Below are 26,297 nucleotides of genomic sequence, written 5' to 3' on the forward strand. Positions count from 1 at the left end.
CTCCACACGCCACGGAAAATTTACACTCTGTGTGTCTCTGCTAAAATACAAGTCAGGGCCTTCTCCTCAGTGTTATTTATAATATTGAAGAACTAAGAAGACTGGTTAAACTGGACATGCCTCATCCCACAACGGTTAAAAGGTAAGGGAAAGCAGCAGGGGACAAGCGAGAGGACCCTAAACAGCGGCGGCATCTAGCCTTTCACTCTCCTGTGTTTTCCACAATCACGTGGTAATTCCCATCGGTGGTCAGGACATTAGGGAGGAAGGCAGTCCCCGGCACCTCCTGACTCTCCCTCACTGGCACTTCCCAGGCCTTTAGCCCGAGCTGTGGCTCTAGCTTTTTCAGTACCCACGACCCTGCAAGTGGCTCACTTAAAGGGAAAGAACAGTCCTTGCATGAATTTCAGCTCTCTGGTGTCACACGTGAGCCCTCGGCTCCACTGCGCCATGCTGGCTTTTGCCTCACTTCCCTCCATCCCAGCTGTGGCCTCGCAGCCCGAGAGTAGTGGACGCGCCCAGGTCCCAGGCTCTGCCGGCCTCTTGTCCTTGGGCCTGTTTTCAGGTGGGGGGCGGGGAGACTTTAGAGGAGGGGCTGCACCCAGGGCAGTGCTCTCAATCCAGGGCACACCAGGACCACCTCCGCCCCGCCCGCCCCCTCCCCGGGAAGCTCTGAGAAACCTCACAGCCTGGGATCCGTGGGACTGAGTGACAGGAACCTCTGGGGCAGGGCTGCGGCAGGAGCTAGAACCAAGAAGGGAACAAAGAGGCCACCAAGAAGGGCCAGGGGACAGAACCACAATCACTGTGACCAGAATTTATTGCGTGCCTGCTGCCGTCCTGCAGCCCCACGACTGTCCTGACGGGGGCGCAGTCACACTGACTGCGGGGAGATAGGCTCAGAGGTGGGGGAGAAAGCCACTGTCCAGAGCCACAGTGTCCAGAGCCACGGCGAGGACACGGCAGAGCCAGGGCTCAACCCAGCTAGGGGAGCACCTTTCACGCGGGAGGAGACGGGCTTCCTGAGGCGCTCTCCCCACTCCAAGAAGAGCTGGGCACTTCCTGTCGGTCTCCTGGGGTAAACGGAGAGGCGGTTCCCAAAGTGGGGTGGCCCTGGGTCTAAGCTCACATCCACAGCTGCTCTAGCTAAGGAAACTGGCCTTCTTCTTTTTCCAGAAGGAAGGGTTTGGGGTTTGCTTGTTACCCACAATGGAGGTGGCTCTGAGTGAATTTCTTTAAGAAATTCTGGAGCTGCCCTGGAGACAGTGCCATCCCCAGGGCCGCTGTGGACAGGAGGAGGCTCTTGGCCGTGGTGATGTCTGTGAGCCAGGCAGGCCTGGAGAACCGGGGGCAGAGGCCGATGCATGGGGCCGCCCTCCTAGTCCTAGAGCAGGGGAAGGCGGGAGGCCTCGCCCAGGCGCCGGGCCAGCTCGCCAGCCTGCTGCACCAGCATGTCTGTGGGCACGACCGACAGGTGGAGGGCCAGCAGCTCGTGGCACCTGACAGCCTCAGCCGGGTGGCCCTTGCTGTAATACCGCAGGAGCTTCCTGGAGAGGGGGAAGGAGGACAGGATTCAGGAGGGAGACATGGGCATGAGGTCACCTCACTGGACTCTAGCACCAGGCTGGAAAGGACTTCCTTGCTCCTTGCTGACTCCCCAGTTTTGAGGCTCAGCCCCAGGCTGCCAGGGCCCACCCTCTGGAATCCTAACCCCAGATGGCAGGGCCCCAGCTATGGGACCAGAGCCAGCTAGAGAAGGTCCCAGGAACCCAGCAGAGACAGCTGCAAATGCCGTCTCAGTGTGCAACAGAAGGGGAGGAACCCCAAGAGCACCCCACTCTCTTCCTCTGAGTGCCCGGCTGTGAGGAGCTTCTAACAAGGGGGGCTGGGCTTGGGGCTGGGGGGGGGGGCAAGGAAACACTTCTGAAGGAAGGGCTGCTCCCTCTGCTGAGATGGGCACTTATCATCTGTCATCTGTCCCTCTCTGTTCCCAGCAGCCCTCCGGGTTGGCGTCACCTGTAGTAGTCTCCTCCCAGCATGCCGATGGGAGCTGAGTCATCAGACAGCACAGGCACCTCCATGATCTGGAGTTTGTGGCCCTGGGGGAGGAGGAGGAACTTCTTGAGTGGGGAGGCGGTGGGCACGGTGGGAAGACCATGGGCCTGAGTCAGACACAGCGGGTCCGAGGCTAGGCTCAGCCCTGTTTAGCAAGTGCTTGGTGCTGGGAAAATGCACTGACCTCTTTTTACCCTGTCTTCTCATCTGGGAACTGGGGATAAGAATAAACTCCCAAGAACATTAGACGTGATGAACATAAAGTTCCTGGGGTCATGCTGGGCATCATGGTGGTAGCTCTCCACCAACCAGTGGACCTGGCTCAGCGTGAAGGATGGTGACTGGGGAAGTGTCAGTAAGAGCAAAGTGTGACCAAAGGCCAAGTCTCTCTCTGAAAGGACTGGGAATCCGAGGGAAAGACACGCCAGGGAAGCGACTCAGGCTCTGTTGGGCTCCCACCATGCGCCAGGTGTCGTCATGGGGTTCCTGCAGTCCTGTGCCCACCGGGATGGTGAGGCCCGCCCATTACCCCATGGAGTCAACCACACACACACAGAGCCTGCCTCTCCCTAGAGGCTGAGGTGATGCTCAGCCCCACATCCTGGGCACCTCTGAGGAGGGCACAGGCCAAAGATGGGAGCCTGCCTGGGTTCTGACGTCACCACTTAGGACCTTGGTGCCCTGGCTGTGGTGTTTGATCTCAGGGCATCAGTTCCACCACCTGCAAAATGGGATCGGAGACACTTGTCCCAACCAACACATGGGCTGTGCAGGTGTGTGAGGCTGAGAACGGCGAGACCCCAATAGACACACTGCACCATGGCAAGGGATGCCGCAACCTCAGGCTGAGGGGAAGGAGGGCGTGCTGCCAGGAGCAGAGACAGGGCATGCGAGGTGTGGGCAGCCTTGCCCTGGGCAGGCTGGTTAACTGCTCTCAGCCTCCGTTTATCTGTCTCAGCAATGGGAACAGGAAGCGAGGCCTGGTATCACAGAAAGTGCAGGCTGAGCATCCTTGCTCTCGCGGGGCATGGCGGTCTGTTCATGTGTCACCCGGATGCTTCTTGAACAGCATGAGCTTTTCAGAGAGCTGGGGGCAGGGGTCACAGAGCCCGAGCGCAAAGGCGGACCTGAGCTCTGGGTCCCAGCCAGCTGGGCTTTGCTGTCAGTCCCACTGGTGACAAGAAGAGCCGGAGGGACAGACTGAACAGAAGCCGGGAGAAAGGGAGAGCTTCAGGACTGCCCTGCCTGGGCCAGCCACACCCACCATGTCATTCTCGAACCACAGGAAATAGGAGCAGCAGAAGTCCCCCTCGCGGAACAGCAGTGTGGTGTAGCCCTTCTGCAGGTATCTGCGCGCCAGCCGGATGAGAGACCAGACCTGGGGGAGGGGACAGTGCTTGTCTCTGTGGCCTGAGGGTGGCCCTTACCCCACGGGCGGGGGCTGGGCTCGGGCTCTCAAATCCCAGTGAAGAAAAGCACTCGGACGAGGAGCTCCTGGAAGACCAGGGGTCTCTCCCGCTCATCTTCCTTCTTGGCGCCTGGGCCCAGCTTTGGCTCAGGGCAGGAGCTTAGTAATAAACAGATGACGGAGGGATGGATGGACTACCTATCCCTCTCATTACTGCGGGACAAAATATACGTATTAACACTTTATGAATCTTCACTATATATGCAAGCTATAAAGTAGCAAATTCATCTTTCAGGCCAGAACAGAGCCAGGGACGCAAGCAGAGATGAGAGGGTGGCCACCTGGAACTCTCCTGATGTCGAGGGCTCACACGGACCCCTCAGGGCTGAGGATCTCTGGCATGGCTCTATGCCAGGAAGGTGCTAGAAAAGTGTTTGAATGCACAGTGCCCTGGCCCTGGCACATCCTCTGCTCTGAGGTGAAGTCTGAACAAGGGCTCACCAAGGGCACCGATGGGAACACAATGACCGAGGGTCAACGTGCCTCAGGTCCTCTCTGTGAGGCTCTCCTCCCTGATTCAAGGACTTCCGCCTCTGCCTGTGAGCTGCCCGAAGGAAGCTGGCAGCAGGGGGCACCTGTGCCCCCACCCCCCGCCTCCCAGGGCTGACAAAGGCCTTCTGGCCTTCTGCACTCCAAGATGCTTAGTGACAGGTGTACATGAGCCACTCCCAACCTGATCACACACAGCGTCTAATTAAATGCAAACAAATAACATGGACTTGCTCTATTTTTCAGGAAAGCAATTTGACAACGTGTATCAGTAACCTTAAAAACAATTCCTCCCACTTGACTTCATAATTCCATTTCTGGGAATCTATATTGAGAAAATAATCTGAGATGAGGACAAGGATAAATGCCTAGAGAGGTGTGCACCAGCATTATGTATGATAGAGTCTGCGAACAATCTCAGTATTCAACACTGGGGAAATGGCTAAGTACATGATGCTGTGTTCCCATGATGGACTGCTGTGGAGCCGATGAGAATCGTGCTGATAAAGAATTAATGACATGAGGAAATGCACCAGATACAAAGCGAAGCAAAAATGCGGGAAACACGTGCATATGCAGGATGACCTCAACTACAACAAACTGCACAGGAAAACAATGGAGCGAAACGCGCCAAGGCCAGCCCAGCTACCCCGGAAGGAGACGAAGACGCTGGTGTGGACGGCCCCAGGAAATGCTCGACCAGCCCCAGCTACACTCGGTGCCACGTGCTGTGCATCACCGTGTGCGTGCATCTGTGATCTACGCCGTGACTCCACGATGTTACTGGTGCTATTGCTCTCTTTAATAGAAGAGGAAGCTGAAACTTAAGACTCCCTACCGCCCCAGGCCACACGACTAGTGAGGGCAGAGCTGGGTCTCCAGTGGGCTGTCAGTGACCTTGTTTTCACCATTACGATACACTTTACTTGGATGTATAAAATATACATATATAATAATGTAAAATATATGTAACATGTATAGTGTATAGTAACATAGTATGTATAATATATGTATAAAATATAGCTTTTTATAAAGTGGCAGAGGCCTCCCCACCAAAAATACTAGTTTGCCATGAAGATGAATCAAAGAAATAAAAGGAGCCCTGGAGACTGTTTCCTCTGTAGAAACCTCCTACTTTTACATTCTGATACTCAAATCCATTAACCTGTGTGTCCCCTTTCTGTCTTAGTGAACTCAACAAACCCTTACTGGGCCCCAGCCATTCCCTCCCTGGCCTCACGACCCAGTGTTGCTCCAGGAACTTTAACACATCTGGGGAGGTGGCCCCACATGCTGGCCGGGGCCCTAGGATGACAAAGACAGGACCGTTCTCTTAGGAGCCCACCAAGCTGGGTGCGGAGGTAGGAGGAAAGCAGTAAGAGTTCCCACGGGGGTGCTCGGAGTTTCCCAGGGGCCCAAGCGCGGGGACTAGCCCTCCCAGGCAGGGGTCCAGGTAGGCCTTGTCTGACACGCAGGGAGCGTGCCTGGGCTGGGCCAGGTTACCTTGGTTTTGACGAAGGTGGCCAGGGGCCCCCGGCCCAGCTCCGATGAAGTCCTTTCACTGCTGCTGAGGGAAGGGGCCACCATCTGACCAGTGGTGCGGTCCACGTAGATGAAATGCACCAGGCCTGGGAAGTCTTCCAGGAAGGTGAGGGGCTGAGTTAAGGTGCTTTTGAAGCCAGAACCAGGGAAGGAGCTCCTCCATTCACCGAGGCTTCCTTTAGGCGCCTTCACCCCCACCCCACCCGCCCCACAGGTCTCCTTTTCAGCCACCCTACCCTCCCAGGACACCCTCTTTCCCAGGTCTCACTTTCCCTTTGAACTCCCAATCCTGAGAAGGTCTAAGACGCAAGGACAATGGATCTCTGGCTCTGGCATATTTCACGCCGGGCGTCCTGCTCCCAAGGAACACAGCACGTTTATGTTTTACCATCTTCATGCAGGATGAGTTTAAATGGCACACGTGGTGAGGCCAGGGTGGGAGCGGAGCTACGGAGCTGAGGAGTGAGCCTCACTGGCCGCCACCCACATGCCTCGCCACAATCCTCTTCATCTCTATGCCTCGTCTTGGGCTGGAAGGTTCCATCTGAGAGGACGGGCAGCAGCTGGTGGATGGCAAGGCCGTCTGTCATCCCTTCCACCTGCACGCTGAGGACTGAAGTCTCAGGAAATTTTAATACTGGAAAAACTGCTTCATATAAAGTTTCAGGGAAGATTAGTAATTGATGAAACTAGTTCTCTAATAAAAGGGTAAGTCTTAGAGATGGCTTTTTAAACAGGGACCAACAAACATACTTACCGCAGGCCTTCTCAGAGCCTTCACACTCCACTGTACTGTAACATCTAAGGAGGCGGGGCACGGCCCCTCAAACCTACCTGACCCCAGGCCCCTGCCCCTCCTGGGAGACCCACTGCCACTTTGCTGGCTGGACAACACCTACACAGATGACCTCTATGAAGCAATCTCGGGACACCAGGGAGTTCTGAAATTCCAGCCTCGGAGCATTCCTACAGATAGGACACTAACAGGACGCTAAAGTCTCCTCACTTTCTTCAGCAAAAGGAAGCGGAGGTGCGAACTGCCTGCTCTTTCCCTAAAGCTGCTGTCCTTCCAGACGGCGGGCAGAGGAGTGGGCAGAGTGGGGCAGCAGCCCGAGGGGCCTTCACGGCCAGCCCAGGGCCGGGCATCAGGATATGACACCATGGTGACGTTCCTCCTGCTCTTCACCAGCAGGAAGTCCTTCCAGTCCGCCAGCTGTTCTCTGTCAAGGGAGCAAGGGAGCAGGAGGGTGAGGCGTGCCCGGCTCCCGCCCCGGCCGCCAAGGGGTCGCACTGCCACTTACTGCATGAGTGTCTGGACTTGGTCCTGCAGGTGCTGGGGCAGGTGGGGGCCCCCCCGGCCTGGGGCCACGGTCAGGAAGCTGAACCGATAGACGGCGCATAGCTGCCGCTTCACCTTCCTGCACGCCTGGAGCAGCCTGGGGGCCAGAGATGAACTGTCACAGAGGGAAGGATCCTGGAGGGCACACCCAGGATGGCACCCCATCCCTGTGGTCACCCTCCTCCTGGACTGGTGGACACGGCTGATGAACTACACCCTGGCCCTCACTGAGCTGGGAGTCAGCTTCCATGTTCCCCCAACATGGGGCTCTGAGAAACTCAAGTCTCCTCCAACCTCCTGGTTTATTTTATGGAAATACAAGGCACAGTGACTTGCCCAAGGTCACACTGGGTCTGTGCGGAAGCTGGGTCTCTGCTAGTGGTGTTGGTCCTCAGGCCCTGCTCCTCAACATGTTTTCTCTGCCCCCAGCCTCCCCTCAGCATCGTAGGGGTTGGACCCGCCCTCCCAGGACCCGCCCTGTGCTCAGAAGCGCCTCCCCGAGCATCTTCTCCTGGGCCTGGGGGAAACCTGCCCCCTCATCCAAACGATGCCCTCCTTGACCTCAGGGCCCACCACTCACTCCCAGGATGAGCCGGGCTCACTTTTGGAGAAGGCCTTGGTCTTGAACTCCTGCCAGGTTCTCTGTAAGCAGACAAGTGACAGGCGGCTTCCTGACAATGTTCCCACAGTGAGGTCCAGGGGGGCTCTGATGTCGGGCTCTAGAAGGCTCCCCATCTCCATGGCTTATTTAGGTCCAGCACACAGATGCTGTCCACAGCCAGGCTGGGTCTCTGGCAGGGCCCCCCGCACCCTTCAGCCCACTGTACACCACGGTCTAGTCACTCAGTAGGCTTTTACTTAAAAAGCAGCTTCTGGGTTTGAGCCCCAGGCTCTCAGCCTCGCTGGCAGACAGGTAAACCAGTGCTGTCCGAGCGGCAGGTCAGTGCCTCGAGGGCAGGGTGGATGCAGGCAAGGGCGGGGGTGCTGATCCCCTTCAGGGCTCTTTGCCTCCTGATACCTCACTGGGGCATGCTGGGCACCGAGAGACAAGGGGTGCTGTGGGCCGACTGGGCTTCAGTCACCTGCTCTGCCTCGTCTAGCCCCCTGCTTATTTTCAAACCAGTGCAAACTTCAGCCACCATGCATCTCAGTTCCTCAAACAGACCCCAGCCCCGCCAGCTACATGAACGGCCTCAGATATCGGCCCAGGGTTCTCGTCTGGCACGTCCCCTCCTAGGCCCCTGCCTGGAGGGAACTGGTCTCCTCCTCTGTTCACGTGCTGTCCCTGTGTGTCTGGGCCTCACGACCCCATCTAGGCTCTCAGCCCCCGCTGGGTGGAACGGCCTCCCTGTGTCCTGCAGCCTGTGAGACCAGCCACATGGTGAGGGGCACAGTGGGCAGACCACTGGCCATTACTGAGCCCTCGAGCTGGGCTCTGCCTCCACTGCTCACCCGCCCAGTAACTTTGGCCAAATCACCATCTATCTGAGCCCCGCCCTGGTTTCCTTATCTGAAACATGGGAGCTGGAACCTGTGTTCTGCCAAAGTCACACAAGAACGTTTAGGAAATATCAAGTGCACTGCTGAGTTGCGGGGGATCAGGAGCACAGTTCTCTGGTGGGGTGGGGCAGAGGCCGGCCCCCTCCCCTTGAGCCTTGGCCCCTCAGGTGTGATGAGAACAGGCCCTGTCTCCCCTCCCCAAGGTGGGGCGTCGGGGCCTGCGTCTCACCTGAAGTTCTTGCCCACTTCGACTCTTGACAAACTTGTCCATCCTCTGGCGGAGGTCCGCCACGATGGGGTGGGACCGCAAGGAGCTCCCAGCCTCTTGCCCCTCCTTCAGCTTCTTCTCCAGTTGAGAAAACCCATCCAGCAGCTGGTACAGGGCCAGGGCCAGGGCCGTGCTGGGGCACTGAGGGGAGAAGAGCAGGGCGGGGTAGACAGGGGCGGCCAGGGGCGGGTGTCCAGGCCGGGATGGCCCCAGGGCAGGCGGGGGAGCTGATACCTTGGTCAGGAGCACCATGCTGATGCCCGGCCACAGGGGCAGGCAGTACATGGTATGGGGCACCAGGGGGCAGTAGCTGTCTTTCACGCTGGCATCCAGGAAAATCCTTCTGGGGCCAGAGGGTCCTGGGGAGTGAGGGATCAGCATCTGGAGGGTGTCTTCAGCCATCTGAGGAGGAAGAGGAGCTGTCAGGGGGAGGGAAGGGGCAGTCGTCGGGAATCCTCCCCAGGCTGGGTCCCCCTGCTGCCCACTTGCTACGTCCCTCGGAACCTTGAGGGACAAATTCTTCTAGCCCCCAAAGTCCCAGTTCCTAAATGCTGGCCCTCTGCTGAGGCTCCCCTGGCAGCTCCCATCCGGCTGTCTGTCTCTCTCTCAGCATCTTCGGGGCCCTTCTGCACAGCGTCAGGACTGGATGCTACACAAGGGTGGTGGGCAGTAAGAAAGGGGAAAAGGAAGAAAGGAAAGTGGGGAAAGCAGACGGGGTGGCATGAGTTGGGGGGGGGGGCTCCTCCCCAATGTCATGTACACAAAGGGTTTAAAGCCTATTAACAATTAATCATTTGACAGCCTTCCGGACCTCCGAAAGTCATTCTAAGGGTGCAAGTGAGGGCTTCCAGGACTAAATGAGAAGACTCCAGCCTCATGAGGGCTCTGAGTAAGAGTCTTCAGTAGGCAAAAGTGGAAAATTAAGGGAATCATTAGGGATGCCACAAAAGCTTCCCTGTAAGGAAGTCACGGCAGTCTTATGACGACAGCAAAGGACCGGATGCAACACACTGGTTGTTCCAAGAATTTGCTAAATAAATAATAACATAATGCAGGCGATGCACTCTGAACAGTCTCGTTAAAAACCACATTGCCACGGAGTGCCTCGTCCATGGGAAAATGCTCAAAAAATAATGAAGAGCATTAGGATTCAAATCGGGTAAAAGAAAAAATATATATGTTGTGTGTGTGTATGTATAAATACATTTATAAAGTCATAGGAAAGCCTAGAAGGAAACACTCCAAAAGTGTTTAACAGTAGCTAACATCTGGGGTTGGGACTGAGTGATTCTTATTCCTTTTCCATATTTTAATTCTGTTTTCCCCAATTTTTCTACAGTGAACATATTTACTCTTATTAGAAAAAAACATTAAAAATTAAGTTAGACGTTCACTCCCAAGAACAGTGAGAGTGGGAATTTCTTAGGAGTGGAGGCTGTGTGTCTGAGGGAGGGGGAGGAAGGAGGGAGAAGGCCACCCTCACCCACCATGCCTCACCCTACCCCTGACCCCCACCTCTGGGCTGAGCTGTTTCCTGCACTGGCCAGACAGCTGTGAGACAGCACCAAAGACAGGCATGGCTGGAGCATCACCCCAGGAGAAGCCCTCAGAGTCCCCAGAGCCCACTGCAGCATCTCAGATCAGCTGGTACCCTGGCCAAGCGCCCTAGGCCCCCAGGAAAAACTCACCTGGATGTGGGGAGAGTCAGTAGGTGGGGTGCCCCCATCCAGCCAGATGGTGCTACCTGCAGACAGACCGTGGGTAATAACTGAACGACAAACAGTGGGAAAATGTAAATACTGGCCCAGCAGCCTGTCAGCAGGGGACGATGGAAAACAGGCCCTTCCCCACTAGCAGCTCACAGCACCTCGCTGGGCAGAGCACCTCGGTGTGAACTGGAGAGCCTTCCCCTTCTCATTCTACCCCAAGCTGGCAAGTGCAGGGCAAGCTCCCTCCATGGTACCACAGCTAGGGCAGCCTGGCAGGGGAAGAGAGGCACCCCTGCCGCCCCCTCCCCCAGGCTGGCTGCTGGGCACGAGCTCCTCTCCCCGTACCTCGCAGAGCAGGGGCAGGTCCCTCAGCCCCTCCTCAGCCCCCCAACCCCCTCCTTGCTTCTGTCTGCTCTACCCCTTTGAGCCCCTCTCTGGCTATAACAGTGTCTTTTCACTCTTCGCTGGGAGGCAGCACAAACCATCTACAGTTCCCCGTTCATTTAGTTAATCAGCAAACTTTTACTGAAGCACCTACTGTGTGCTGGGAACCGAACTAGATTTCCTTTCCTAGGACAGCTCACACAAACTACTGAATCAAGTACACATTTGAAATATTATAGCTTTGTACTATGTCCTCTCGTATATTTCACTGCAAATAACCATCATTTATAATCACGTTTCTTGGAGAAAGCCTGTATCTATGTTTCAAACACCTGTCTTAAAATGGATGAAAGCAACTCAAGCCGTTTGTAAGCTGTGAGTTCTGTGTGCTGTGGAACAGGAATTATTTACAGCTTTGAGGCATGAAAAAACTAACCACTGAGAGAAAGGGGTCGGGAGGAGGAACAAGGGAAGAAAGCAGTGAGAAGAAAACGGAACTTCAGCCGTCACCCCAAAATAGCGCTTTCTGATGTGCTTGGGCTCGTGGCAAGCTTACACAGCCCAGGAGAGCTGGGACCTTGGCCCTGGAGAAGTGGACAAGCAGAGATGAGCTGCCACGTGGTCTCAGAGGTCCCAGGCTCTTTTTTGTTTTGTTAATAATATTTCAAACATTTTTTTTTTTATTGTTTATCCACTTACTTTGGAAGTAAAGTATAAACTATACAGATTGAATATTGATATTTTAAACCACTGTGCTGGAAATAAACTTACTTAATTAGCTGATTACTTATTAACTACAAAAAAAGAAACAGAAGGCAGTGAGAGTACACATATGCGAGCTGAACTTTTAAATGAAATCAACTTGTCATAAGAATTTTTATGGATCACTGAAGTGGCCTCAATAAATCCTTGAATTCAAGCTGGAGCTGGCAAGACAGAGGCGCTGCAGCAGACAGCGTCCTGGGCTCTAGGAATGTGGGTGTCTGTGCCTGGCTCTCACAGGGCGTTGGGATCCACTGACCCCTAAGACAGATTCCCAGGGCTACCAGCGGGCATCCAGCTCCTCCCCCTCACCGTCCAGGGTCCCTCCTCCACACTAGGTCTCACCTGAACTCTGCTCCCCAGGGGAAGGAGCTGGTGTGAAGTACTCGTCAGTAGGGGAGAAGCTGTCTGTCTCCTGGGAGGGAGAAGGGGCACCTGGGCTGAGGGCTTGGGGGGTTCTCCCGGGGGCTCAGCCCTGGACCCTGCTCTCCGAGGAGAGGCAGACCTTCCCCTCCTCTCCCCTCCTGGCCCCTCCCCATGGTACAAAGCACATACGGTCCCCGCAGAATTCCTGGTTGGGTCTGCAGAACAAGAGCTCCAGACCTGCTGCACGGGGATGCTCTGGCTGCGGTGGGGCCTCCGTGGGGAAAGCTGTGACAGGACAGGCCCGCGAAAGCTAGTTAAAGCTGCTGACTGGCTTCTCTTCCTCCCAGTGCTTCATGGCACAGCCCTCGGGGGGCTCGCCAGCCCCTGCACCCACTCCACTGCACAGCTCTGAGTGTGTGCCGTTGCTTCCCAGGGATGTTTCAGTTCTAGTCTTTCTCCAGAACCACAGAAATTCTACAAAGTCCAACAAACTGGCATCCGAATCACTGCCACACTGCCACTGATGAGGAGGATGGTGTGGCAACCGGGCTGGCCAGCCTTTTCTGAGCATTTCACTATGCCCCAGGCACCACTGGGCTCCTAGTAAACTGCCACCTTTATTCCTCATGACAACCTTGAGAAGTAGATGCCATGGTTGTCCCATTGTACAGACGAGAGAACTGAGGCTCCCACGGGGTGAGCACTTGCACAGCAAACAGCTAAGTGGTAGAGCTGGGACTACGTGACTCCAAAAACCTTCACTTTTAACCCACTAATCCACCTGCCTTCTAGAATTCCCCTTACACCTGAAAGCAGCTAGGAAAGTCATGCCCAACCACACGTTCAGGACTGAGACTCAGAGACCAGTCTCCCCAGCTGCCTGCCTAGCGCTCTCCAGAATGGCCATCTGAGTCGCCTTTCTGGTGGCCTCCCGCTGCCCACAGAGCTGCCCCAAGAGAGACCTGGGGGTCGCTGTCCTCAGCCGTGCTCTCGCTGGGGTAGAGATCCTGCACCAGGAGGATGAGGGCCAGGAGGTCGGCTGGGCGCAGGGAGCTGGCGCTGTGGCTGTGGAGAGGACAGGAAGCCAGTCAGCACGTGCCCACTGCCCCTGCCCTCAGGAGGCAGTGGATGGGAGCAGGCAGGTAAGGGGGTCTGGGGCAGGGTCCCTGCCCTCCACGTGCCAGCTGACTTTATCCTCTTCTGAGAAAGACATGGAATATACAAAATTAATGAACTCATTCATTATTAAAAATAAAACTTGGTTGTGTTGAAAAAAAACAATGACCAGTGGAAAACCACCAGGGACCAGGAACGGCATATCAGGAAACCCTAAGTTCAGACTCTGAGACAGTATTCCAGGAAGGAATAATTCAGAGAGGGGAGTGAACCAAGGGGGATGAAGAACTAAGAAGCTAAGAATCAGTGCTTCCTGGAAGTGATGGGTCTGGAAGGTTTCCCAGGCCCAGGAGGTGGTGCTTTTTAGGAAGGGGTTGCAAGAAAGGGTGAATGTGAGGGGTCCCGGGGCTCACCTGGAGTAGAAAGCCAGCAACTTGGAGTGCACAAGCAGGAAGGCGTGCAGGGCCTCCTCGCCAGCCCGCCCGGGGCTGGAGTTGACGGCGTGGATGACGTGCCGCTCCAGTGCCTCGATGCACAGCTCACAGAGCTGAGGGTGGATCAGCCGCTCCACAGCCTGGGGATGCGGGCAGGGGGATGGAAGCCATGTCACCCTGATTCCTCTCGTCCCAACCGAAGTCTAGTGATACATTCACTCTGGGCACGGTGAGAGCACACCTAGCGCCAGACGCTTGGGAGCAGGGAGGCTCAGACTAACACAGGCTGTGCTCTTGAGGGGCTCCGTCTATACCGGTGGATCAAGCTCCTGCGGGGCCTACATCTGCTGGGGGCTGGTTCCCCTGACACTCACTCACGGCTCATTCTCCTGTGCACCTGACTGTTAATGGTGAGCTGATACTTGTTTGCTCTTCATCTGTCCTCTAAATCAATGGCTTTCAACTTGTAGTTCCCAAACCAGCATAACCAGCGTCACCTGGGAACTTGTTCGAAATGCAAGTTATAGAGCCTCCCACCCTCAATGCCTACAGTGACTGAGAAAAGTGAAGCCCAGAAGCCCATCTTACAAGTCCTCTAGATGATTCTGATGCATACAAAGAGGAGAACCACTGATCTACAGAGAATCTGTTTGTCTACAACAGGGAGCAAGGCGGGTGCTACTGACGACCAGCCTACTCCTCAGACCTGCGCCTAAGTAGGAGTTGAGGCTCAGCTCCCCTGTCGCTGCTGGCCCGAGGTGTAGTTCGCTGGCTGTAGTGATACCATCATCTGCACTCAGGCAATCTTGACTTCAGTGCTGCTTACCGTTCACTATTTTCTACTCTAGTTTCAGCTCAGCATAATTTGGGGGAAGGGATCAGAGGTGAGGGAGCTAACCAGAAATTTCCATAATTTACTGAGCACCCAAAAACTTCACTAAGAAGTCTGTTTTACCCAAACAGACCCTAGCCATGTTATTATAGGGAGGCCCATCAGAGTGCCTAATGTACCATGAAGCCAGAAAGAGCAACCCTCTGAAATGCATGAGCTTGGGGGCTGCCGGTGCCCTCACTCACTGGGGTGGGGGACAGACGTCAAAGCAGGGTCTCAACGCTGCCCAGGCCCCGCGGCCTGACACTTCCATGGCCCGAGAACCCCCGCACCCAGCGTCACCTCTACGGCGAAGCACTGCTCTTGGTCCCGCAGGCGGCTGTAGGTCCACAGCAGGCTCTGGAAGCGCTCCCACACCTGCACACGCTGCTCCAAGTCCGGGGGCCGAAGCCTGGGGCAGAGAAGGGGGACCCACAGAAAAGTGGCGTCCCCAGCTTCAACCAAAGGAGCAGTCTGAGCTCACTGTCAGAGCTGGGCAAGTTCCTGTGACAAACACCTGGGGGAACCCCAAAAGCACACCTGGGGGAGCCACACAGCACACCTTGGGGAGCCACACAGCACACCTGGGGAACCCCCACAGCACACTTGGGGGAGCTACACAGCACACCTGGGGGGAGCCACACAGCACACCTGGGGGGCCCCACAGCACACCTGGGGGGCCATACAGCACACCTGGGGGAGCAACACAGCACACCTGGGGGGAGCCAAACACACATCTGGGGGAGCCACACAGCACACCTGGGGGGTCACACAGCACACCTGGGGGGGCCACACACACACCTGGGTGAGCCACACAGCACACCTGAGGGGCCACACAGCACACCTGGGGGAGCCACACACACACCTGGGGGGCCCCACAGCACACCTGGGGGAGCCCCACACACACACCTGGGGGGCCACACACACACCTGGGGGAACCGCACAGCACACCTGGAGGGAGCCACACACACACCTGGGGGAACCCCACAGCACACCTGGGGGGAGCCACACACACACCTGGGGGAGCCCCACACACACCTGGGGGAGCCCCACAGCACACCTGGGGGGAGCCACACACACACCTGGGGGAGCCACACAGCACACCTGGGGGGGCCCCACAGCACACCTGGGGGGCCATACAGCACACCTGGGGGGGGCCACACAGCACACCTGGGGGGCCACACAGCACACCTGAGGGGCCATACACACATCTGGGGGTACCCCCACAGCACACCTGGGGGGAGCCACACAGCACACCTGGGAGAACCCCACAGCACACCTGGGGGAGCCCCAAAGCACACCTGGGGGAGCCACACAGCACACCTGGGGGGCCACACGCACACCTGGGGGGGCCACACAGCACACCTGGGGGGCCACACAGCACACCTGAGGGGCCACACACACATCTGGGGGAACACCCACAGCACACCTGGGGCAGCCCCACAGCACACCTGGGCGGCCACACACACATCTGGGGGAACCCCCACAGCACACCTGGGGGAGCCCCACAGCACACCTGGGGGAGGCGAGTCACACAATATACCTGGGGGACCCCCACAGCACAGGTGGGGGAGCCACAGCACCGCCGGGGCACCCACACACAGTGGGGGTGCATCTGGCCGCGCTCTTGCCACGGAGCCGAGTGGGACGGGGGTGGAACCAGGAGGAGGGTGCCTGAGCAACTCACCTCACTTCTCAGCCTCTTGCTCACACATGCATGACAAATGCCAGCTAGAGAGACCCAGGCAGGTGCCAGGAAGCAGCAGGGGCAGAGTGGGAGCAGCAGCTTCACCGAGGCCTCGAGAGGGGCTCGGCCCAGTACCCCAGGACTCACTCCTTTCGAATGAGCTGTCCATCCACAGTCACCAGCCCGAAGTGCACCTCGAACAGGTACTTGAGCACGCACAGCTTCTGCCGCAGGTCCCCTTCGCCCTCTGTGCGGTCTCCGTTGATGGCGATGAATAGGCATTCTCCAAACTGCAGGCACAGAGATCAGCTGATGTCAGCCAGCCCCAGGGGACAGAGATGGGAGGGGTGGGGGACGGTCAGATCCCAGGGGATTTTGCTAAGATGCAGCATCTGCCTTCTAAAGGAGTCTGAGGTTCAAGGTGAGGAAGAGGCATGTGGACCGTCCGAGGAACCAAGGGGCAGAGGAACGTGGGCCCCAGGGAGGCACACTCACCAGGTGAAGGACATACAGGTAGTTGCCATTTTCTGTCGAGAAGCAGGTGTATGTGTCCGAGAGCTTCTCCAGCATGGTCATAGAGGAGATGATGACCGGGGCCAGGAGGGTGCTAAGCTGGTCCTCCAGGGCGGGAGGCTGCAAGCAGGGGTAGAGAACAACGGTGCTCAGGGGGCCAGACACTGGGGCCGAAGGAACGGACAAGATCCCGAACTTGACGTCAAGGGCTCCACAGTTCTAGACCCACCCAGGAGGCTGTCACTGTCTTGACAGGGAGACCCTGCCCCAAATCTTGGGTCAGGAAGACTTGTTCAGGCCTTAATTCTGGAAGGAAAGGTAAGGAATTCGGCCACGCTTCCACAGAGGAAGCTGGCTCTAGGAAAGTCTGACATGTGCACCAAAGTCCAGGCCCCTTGTCGCCGTAAGTCTCCTTTAGGGAAAGTATCCTAAGGAAAACAATCAGAAACGGGGCAGAGATACAGGCGCAAAAATGCTCCCTGCAGCATCATGTATAGCAGAAGAAACTGGAGAGAATGTCAATGTCCAGTACCAGGGAAAGAGTTAAATATACAACAGTACCTCTGAAGGATGGGAAGATACAAAGCACTTAAAGTATCAGAGCACTTCAGTGACGTGGAAAATTCCTACGATACAGCGTAACGTTTTTTAAAAAAGGTTGTGAATGCTCTGTACTTTCAAGTGCACAGAAAAAACAAAGTACTGAAAAACATTTAAAAATTCAACATCATTAAAGTGACTGCTTCTGAACAGGAGGATGATCAGGAAAGATTTCTCCCCCTAGTTTTTATATCTTTCTGTACTTTCCTAGTTCGGTGACAAAGCATGCCTTTACTTTTATAATCTCTTCCCTCATCCATTCCCCCTGCCTTCCAAATAAAGAACAGAACAAACAGACAAAACCAAAAAGAAACTGGACGGATGTGCTGAAGATCTGTGAATGAAAATGGGATAAGGTCGGGGCGAATGGTAATAAGTCAAGTTCTTGACACAAGAATGAACAGGCACAAGAGCACAGCTGACTTTCCCCATGCTGATCTCAGGAGCCTCGACTGAAACAGGGAGGAAGCAGAGTCCTACTTGGATACAAGGAGCTGAGTAAGACCTGGCCTTGAAAAGAAAAACAGGCAAGCGGCCAGGGGCACTGTGCGGCACTTGAAATATGAGGGGGCTATGGCACGTGGAGCGTAATTTCCTCCCAGACTCGACATTCAGGAACCCAGGCCTGTGTCCACTATTGCAGGGGCTGACAGTCACCTTCAACAGGTCCCAGCTCAGGTGGCTCCTCTCCTGACCATCCCCAGGCCCACCCCACCCATCTGCCCCATCCCACACTCTGGTTAAGAAAAAAAAACCCCACGGTGTTTATTTGCCATCTGGTTCATCTTCATCCTCTAAATTCTGCGAGTGCAGGGTCATGCTGCTATAGTCACTGCTTTGGCCCCGAGAGGCTGGCAAATAGTGGATTCTTGATTAGTATTTGTTGAATAAATATCCCTTCACATAGGCAAATGCTGGTTGAATTATTCATGTACCAAAATTTTCTGGAACTGTCATGAATCAATTACATTAATAGAAATGTGACTTAAAAATGTAGATGGTGTACAGCAACTCATTTTAAAAGTAGTAGCTTTCACTAGGTGTACAGGTGTGACAAGAATTTTTTTGTTTTGGTGGGGTTGGGAGTGGGGAATGATAATCTTTGGTGTAGCTAGGGTGTAAAGAGAATTCTCCTGTATTATTGATATGTGGTGTGGTTATAAAGTGGTACAATATCTTTGAATGGCTTTTGAATCAATGATTCTTTTTTAGGAATTTATCCTAAGGAAATAATGAGATGTGGGATAAAATTCAAGCACAAATGTCCCCAACAGTAATAGCTATAGCAAACTAGAAGCAATATACATGTCAAGTACTGGGGAAATGGCTAAATAAATGATGCTATATTTATTCATATACTGAATATAATGTTTCCATTAAGATTTATGCTTTTGACAATATTTAACAAAATGGAATAATGCTCTTGCTATAATGGCAAGTGAAAAAAACCCAGGATTAAAACTATAAGTGTGGTATGAGCTCAACTATTTGTAAAAGATAGAGACCCAAAGAAAATATATTGAAGAGCTAATGGCTCGAGGTAGAAGAATTATGGGTCATTTAAAAACTGCTTCTCTGTTACTTCCCAAATTTCCTACAATTAAGTCATGTTATTTATGGGACCAGGGGAAAAAAGTGTTGTATTCAAGAGAAATAAAACTTTGAAGACTTTTTTTCTTTATGCTAGTCATTTAGGAACTGAAAAATCAGGAATTTGTTCCTTTCTGAGGTTTTTAATAAACAGGAAGAGAAACACTATCAAATCATTTGCCTCTTAAATTTTTAGACCATAGTGATATAATGGTTTAAGAACTAAAAATACTTAAAATTCTTAATTTAACAATTATGTATATTGACTACTAAAAAATAAAGGAGCCTAACAGATAGACCTGTTTTTAGCTGAAATAAAATCACTTAAATGTCTATGATCTCTGATACGTTGTATTATTCCTAAAGAGCATCAGTGATGTTGAGGTCAATTAACTTGCGGACATGGCGCTAGTTCAGCTGACGACCAGGCCCACTGGACCAGAAGGGACATTGAGAGGCAACCAGCCTGTGTGGCTGCAGACATGCAAGGACTCTCTACTGGATCCTCAATAAAAAATTGTTCAAAATTAATCTGGAAAAAAATTTCAAAATAAGTTATTACTTTAGAATGCACAGTAGAACTTATTTAAGTGAAAAGGACAACTATCTTCGAGCCGTCACATTAAAGTGTTAACCTGGACATCTATATGCAAAGAAACACACTACGATCTATACACTCCATGCAAAAATTCAAAGTGCATCATCAGACCTAATATAAAACCTAAAACTAGAAAACTTCCAGGAGAAGATATGGGGAAAATTCTTTGTGATCTTGGGTTGGACAAAGGTTTCTTAGATATGACACCAAAAGTATGACCCATAAAAGCAACAAGCGGACTACATGGAGTTATCATATTAAAAATACCTGTTTTGAAAGATATTGTGCAGCAGATATGAAGACAAGACACAGACTGGAAGAAAATATCTGCACAGCATGTGTCTACTAAAGGACATATCCATAATACCTAGGGAACTTTCAAAAGTTGGCAAGAATAATAAGAAACAATCAACGCAATAAAAATAGGCCACAGACCTGAAGAGACACTTCATTAGTGAAGACAGAAGATAAGCACATGCCGAGGTGCTCAAAATCTCATGGGGTGAGGGTGGGGCACAGCCCTCCAGAGCACCAAGGGCTAACCTCTGAGGATGTGTGGGTGCGAGAGGTGCAGACACACGCAGCCTTGTCCGCCCCTCCGGCTGGCCAGGGTGGGTGGGCAGGCTCCCCGCCTCCTGACGGTGCTGTGCTAGCCCCCCGTCTGACTCGTCTGCCCTGCACTCACCTTTTCTCCCTCATTCTCCGTCTGTCCAAACTTCAGGCGCAGACTCTCTTCAAACTCCACATCTGTCCAGTAGAAGAGGACCTCCGCGCCCTCTGTGGCCACCAAGACGCACTTCATCTGCCAAGGAGAAGCGAGGTCAAGGTCACCTCCAGCCCCACACCCACAGACTCAGCCTGAGGAATGAAAAAAATTATAATCCCAGCAAACACCTACTGGATTTACTGTGTGCCGGGCACTACCACGAGGGCCTTCCTGGCGTTACTTCACAGCACCCTCACAGCTAAGCAGGAATCTCCAGGTACTCCTATTTTTGACTCAGCAGTGGCCACAGGACTGGAAAAGGTCAGTTTTCATTCCAATCTCAAAGAAAGGCAATGCCAAAGAATGCTCAAACTACCGCACAATTGCACTCATCTCACACGCTAGTAAAGTAATGCTCAAAATTTTCCAAGCTGGGCTTTAGCAATACGTGAACCATGAACTTCCAGATGTTCAAGCTGGTTTTAGAAAAGGCAGAGGAACCAGAGATCAAATTGCCAACATCTGCTGGATCATGGAAAAAGCAAGAGAGTTCCAGAAAAACATCTATTTCTGTTTTATTGACTATGCTAAAGCCTTTGACTGTGTGGATCACAATAAACTGTGGAAAATTCTGAAAGAGATGGGAGTACCAGACCACCTGATCTGCCTCTTGAGAAAGCTGTATGCAGGTCAGGAAGCAACAGTTAGAACTGGACATGGAACAACATACTGGTTCCAAATAGGAAAAGGAGTACGTCAAGGCTGTATATTGTCACCCTGCTTATTTAACTTCTATGCAGAATACATCAATAACCTCAGATATGCAGATGACACCACCCTTATGGCAGAAAGTGGAGAGGAACTAAAAAGCCTCTTGATGAAAGTGAAAGAGGAGAGTGAAAAGGTGGGCTTAAAGCTCAACATTCATTCAGAAACTTGAGATTATGGCATCCGATCCCATCACTTCATGGCAAATAGATGGGGAAACAGTGGAAACAGTGGCTGAGTTAATTTTTTTGGGGCTCCAAAATCACTGCAGATGGTGAATGGAGCCATGAATTAAGACACTTACTCCTTGGAAGGAAAGTTATGACCAACCTAGACAGCATATTAAAAAGCAGAGACATTACTTTGTCAGCAAAGGTCCATCTAGTCAAGGCTATGGTTTTTCCAGTGGTCATGTATGGATGTGAGAATTGGACTATAAAGAAAGCTGAGCACCGAAGAACTGATGGTTTTGAACTGTGGTGTTGGAGAAGACTCTTGAGAGTCCCTTGGACTACAAGGAGATCCAACCAGTCTATCCTAAAGGAGATCAGTCCTGGGTGTTCATTGGAAGGACTTATGTTCAAGCTGAAACTCCAATACTTTGGCCACTTGATGCGAAGAGCTGACTCATTGGAAAAGACCCTGATGCTGGGAAAGATTGAAGGCAAGAGGAGAAGGGGATGACAGAGGATGAGACGGTTGGATGGCATCACCGACTCAATGGACATGAGTTTGGGTAAACTCCGGGAGTTGGTGATGGACAGGGAGGTCTGGCGTGCTGAGGTTCATGGGGTCGCAAAGAGTCGGACACAACTGAGTGAGTAACTGAACTGAACTGAACTGAACTGAATGTCAAGGCTGAGCTCCTTCCTGTGTTATCCAGGCTCTCTAAACACAGCATCAGACACACTACCAGCCTACTGGGATCAAGTGTAAAGAAGGACCCAGCTCGTGATCTGGACATGGGGTCGACTGCACAAGGGAGGCAGGCAGTCAAGGCCTGGTCTGGAACACTGGGCAGCTAGTGCACCTCCCCCTGGGCGGTCCAGTACTTCTACTCAAGTCAAAAACAGCTCCAGAGTATCAGCTCCAGAGCCCATAGGCAGTGGGCTCAGCATTATGGGAGTTTCAATCACAAGTTCCTCCTGCCCTGGTGGACACAGAGACTGTGTGACCTTGGCCACAGTTCTTCTCACCCCTGCTTAGCTGCTGCCTCCTCAGCCACCTCCACCAGTATCCTCTGCCCTTTCAGACCTCCTTCCCCATCACCCACACACATTCCCTCTCTGCAACACACAATGCTCGATTATGTAAAATGTGTTTTCTTATTCACCATGGTAGACTTTTAATCCACAGCTTCCTCCTTTGGGCCTTGGCCCCCTGAGGTACAGCAAGACATTGACTCTCAACTCCTGGAGCAGCCTGACCACGTCTGGGGAAGCTAGAGCTCTCAGGCCAGCTGCCTGCCCCAGGCAGGGGCTTCAGACCTTCTCCTGTACCTCAGCATGTCACACGGACACGAGCACATTACACGCGTGGTAAGACATGACGGCGATGAGGAAGCCCTGCTCTTAACTCTTCCATGGCTGGACATCCAGTTTCCTCAGAAGGACCATTATATCTCGAGGTCTCAGACTCAGCTATACTCTTCGATCCCCTAGGTGACCAGCTTGGTGGTACTTACTGCTGCTGCTGCTGCTAAGTCGCTTCAGTCGTGTCCGACTCTGTGCAACCCCATAGACGGCAGCCCACCAGGCTCCCCTGTCCCTGGGATTCTCCAGGCAAGAACACTGGAGTGGGTTGCCATTTCCTTCTCCAATGCATGAAAGTGAAAAGTGAAGATGAAGTCGCTCAGTTGTGTCTGACTCTTAGTGACCACATGGACTGCAGCCTACCAGGCTCCTCCACCCATGGGATTTTCCAGGCAAGAGTACTGGGGTGGGTTGCCAATGCCTTCTCTGGGTTCTTACTAGGTACCTCCCTAATCTCCAGTTGGATTATCAACTTTAACTCAGAGCACCTAGCTTCATTGTGTTTCTAGCACAGTGAAAAAAAGAAAATGTAGCCTAATCCCATGGAATCGCTACACACAAAGCAGAGACCAGGAGAGCAATGGAGCGTGAAAGGGAAGATTGCTGCATGAGGGCAGGTGGGCCTGGAAGAGGCTGCCCTGGGACTCCCAGGTGAGCCTGGCAAGGTTCAGGACTTGAGGGGCTGGCTTGATGGGAAGGGAGTACGTGCGCTGGAGAACAGTGGGCTGTAGAATGAAGTCATGAACAACAGAGAGTCCCTGTAGGCTGGTAAGGGTATGTGTCGTGGATGGGTGGGGTCAAGGTTATGGAGGCCAGTTGTCCTAGTGTGGGGTAATGTGGGTCCACTCTTTGCTTAAGGCCAAAGGAGAAAGCTGGGAGGGATTGGGGGCAGGAGGAGAAGGGGACGACAGACGATAAGATGGCTGGATGGCATCACTGACTTGATGGACATGAGTCTGAGTGAACTCCGGGAGTTGGTGATGGACAGGGAGGCCTGGCGTGCTGCATTTCATGGGGTTGCAAAGAGTCGGACACGACTGAGAGACTGAACTGAACTGAACTGAACTGAGAGGAGGAAGGGGCTGATTCAGGAGGTGTAGCTTAGAGGTTTGGTAGGCAGTGATGGGGTTTCCCAGGTGGCTCAGTGGTAAAGAATCCACCTGCCAATGGAGGAGAGGTGGGTTCGATCCCTGGGTCAGGAAGATCCCCTGGAGATAGAAAAGGCAACCCACTCCAGTATTCTTGCCTGGGAAATCCCATGGACAGAGGAGCCTGGTGGGCTACAGTTCATGAGGTCGCAAAAGAGATGGACATGACTTAGCAACTAAATAACAACAGGCTGTGATGATCACCTAGATGCCAGGGAGGAAGAACAGAGCAGGCAAAGGTGACATGAGGATGCAGGGCTAGGGCAGGCAGGGGATGGGGCTGAGACAGCTCTGCAGAGCCTGAGAGAGCTCAGTCCTCTGCCTGCCTCATCCTGCCCACCTCCCATAGTCCGAGTAGCCCCAGGGCAGGTGCCTCCTGCTTCCATCTCAGGCAGGATCACCTACCGTGGCAAGGAGCGCAGCAGAGATTCCTGACAGCTGAAGGCTCAGAAAGGGCTGCAGGAGACAGTCTCGGTGACCAGCTCATGGAGAGCAGCACAGCATTCCACGACCTGGTTAAAACAGGGAGGGGGTGGGGGCATAAGAGTAAGCAGAGGCTCTCATTTCAACTGCTGCCCATTCTGGGGAGTGGACGAGATGGTGGAGGGCTGAGTGGTCAAAGGTCTCTCTCTGGCTCTTGGGCAGTCTGCTCAGAACACACTCCCCACTGCCAGGAGGTGTCCCAGTGCTCCGCATACTGCTCACCCCTGCCTTCCCACAATGGAGAACATGGACCCAGCAAGCACAGTCCTTTGGACATAGCCGGTGGCCACAAACAGTAATTCTCACCTACTGTTTCCCCCTGAGCACTCTCACTTCCCTGTGGGTCACTCTGAACCATGGTGTGGTCAGCAAGTTTATCCTGAGCACCCCCAGGGAGCCTGCTATGAGTGACTATTGGGCAATAGCACAGCACATCCCAGGGAGACAGAGATGCAGTCCTGGAAGACAGGAGATATCCAAGGATATGCAATGAATGGCAGTAAACCAACACAACAGGCACAGGAGACCTGGTTCTAGTTCTGGCTTTGCCAAGGCACTTACATTTCTCTGGGCTCAACCTCTGGCTCCATCTCCCTCCAGGGTTCTAGTGAGTCAGGGAGAAACCAGGCAGTCACATCCTCAGCAAACTACTTTCTTACAGAGGTGTGTGCTCAATCATGTCCTACTCTTTGCAACCCTATAGATTGTAGCCCACCAGGCTCCTCTGTCCATGGTATTTCCCATGCAGGAATACTGGAATGGGTTGCCATTTCCTTCTCCAAGGGATCTTTCTCACCCAGGGATTGAACCCACATCTCCTGTGTCTCCTGTACTGGCAGGCAGAGTCTTCACCACTATGCCACCTGGAAAGCTCTTCTTACACAGAGGTGAGGTGGGGGTGTCACTATTCTTATTTCCCAGCTCCCCTCCTCAAAAACAGGGTGAACTAAACTAGTTCCAGAACCACTCATATTTTGATGATAAAAAGCGGGAACAATACAAAGCTTTAGCTTAATCAGGAAGCCAAGCATTGTAAGCAAACAAAAGGCAAGAAAGGGCTGTTAAGGGCTCAGCATCTTGTGCAACATGAGGCTTAACTACCACATCGCTGGCATGACTGACCTTAACGCCATCTTCCCATTAACATGGAAATCCTCTTTAGTGGACATTAAGTTCTACTTTTATTTCAAAAAGTCTGTTGGAAAGAGAACCTCACTGGTGTTATTTTGTGGTTTCCCTGCTCTCTGCTGTAAGGAGGGAACACAGGACTCAGCGGAGCTTTAGATGGGGCCGGGGCAACTTGGGGAACCTCTCCGCCCCTTCCCTCCCCCGTCCCCCCCCACCCCCCACCAACACTCATCTTCACCCTTCTCCCTGTAAACTGCCCCTATGACCGCCGCCCTTGAAAGGCCGCAGGACGCAGAAGTAGGACCTGCCCACTGGCAGCCTTCTTGTTTGCCCTGCACTTTACAGTTTATGCACCAGTTTCACCCCCCAATTCCCCGAACTTCAGAGTGGCCACGGCCCCACTTTGTAGCTGCAGAAACTCTGGCTACCAGAAGTGAAGCGACGCGCCCACGTTCCCACGCCGGGTGGGTGAGGCTGGCGGTGGGGACTCCTCTACTTCCCGGAGGGCCGTGCAGGGGTCCCGGCGAGGCCCCGCCGCCTACCGCGGCCCTCGGACCGTGCGTACCGAGTCGTAGCCAAACACCTACCAGCCTGCCCGGAGTCCGCGCCGCGCTTCCGGGTGTGCTCACGTGACCGCCCACGTGACCGCCTGGGCACGCGTTGGAAGCTCGCTCCGCCTCTGGCTGGCTTAGGCTTCTGCCCGCAGCCGGGCAGTTTGCTCCCGCTAGGTAACAGGGACCGTCGAGCCCTGGCGGCGACCCTCACTTCCTGCGGGACAGTGGCTACGGCCCTCCGGTCAACGAGGAGGGCGCCGAGGCCCACAATGTGCAGGCTTCCCCGGCAGCCGTCAGAGGCCCCTGTGCATCGGCCACTGCGCTGGGCCCCGCCACCTGCCTAAGCGCAAGCCACTCCCCACCTAGGTTCTGGGTACGCCCCTGTTTTACAGAAGCGAAAACTGGGGCCCAGAGAGAAGAAATCACTTGTTGAGGGCAGAGTTGGCATCAGAACGCAGGTCTCCTGGTTCCCCGCTGGCCTCTTCCTCACCCTCTGACATTTTTTTTTTTTTTTTCTGAACCACAGTTCTAGGGTGAGAGCTGCTCTTCTGTGACTGCTTGCCTGGGTTCCTTGGAAGAGACACAATCTGCAGAAGAGCCCAGTTATCCCCAGAGTTCCAACCTAGACTTTCTTTATAAGGGTTCTCAATTCATTTTGGGGATGGGGTGCACATTAGGGTCTTTGTT

General features: G+C 53.7%; 1 protein-coding gene across 6 annotated transcripts; it reads right to left on the minus strand.

The window, feature by feature from the left end:
- Positions 1-809: 809 nt before the first annotated feature.
- HPS1 (HPS1 biogenesis of lysosomal organelles complex 3 subunit 1) lies at positions 810-25,665 on the minus strand. Of its 6 annotated transcripts, none has more exons than XM_052660751.1 (20): positions 25,644-25,665; positions 23,851-23,957; positions 19,977-20,093; positions 16,486-16,623; positions 16,138-16,280; positions 14,607-14,715; positions 13,412-13,572; positions 12,845-12,947; positions 12,072-12,167; positions 11,862-11,931; positions 10,350-10,405; positions 8,896-9,063; positions 8,623-8,802; positions 7,474-7,535; positions 6,856-6,990; positions 6,709-6,774; positions 5,516-5,660; positions 3,320-3,433; positions 2,017-2,099; positions 810-1,547 (listed from the first exon to the last, which is right to left on the minus strand). In XM_052660751.1, exons 3-20 carry the CDS (start codon positions 20,091-20,093, stop codon positions 1,385-1,387), a joined length of 2,109 nt encoding a protein of 702 aa, XP_052516711.1. In that variant the 5' UTR covers positions 23,851-23,957; positions 25,644-25,665; the 3' UTR covers positions 810-1,384. The 6 variants fall into 6 exon arrangements, with proteins under 6 accessions (XP_052516711.1, XP_052516712.1, XP_052516713.1 ...); XM_052660752.1 differs by lacking the exon at positions 25,644-25,665 and adding an exon at positions 24,235-24,280; XM_052660753.1 differs by lacking the exon at positions 10,350-10,405 and having other exon boundaries at positions 8,896-9,020.
- Positions 25,666-26,297: the final 632 nt, after the last annotated feature.

This window comes from Budorcas taxicolor, chromosome 23 (assembly GCF_023091745.1).
Source record: "Budorcas taxicolor isolate Tak-1 chromosome 23, Takin1.1, whole genome shotgun sequence".
NCBI classification, from domain to species: Eukaryota; Metazoa; Chordata; class Mammalia; order Artiodactyla; family Bovidae; genus Budorcas; species Budorcas taxicolor.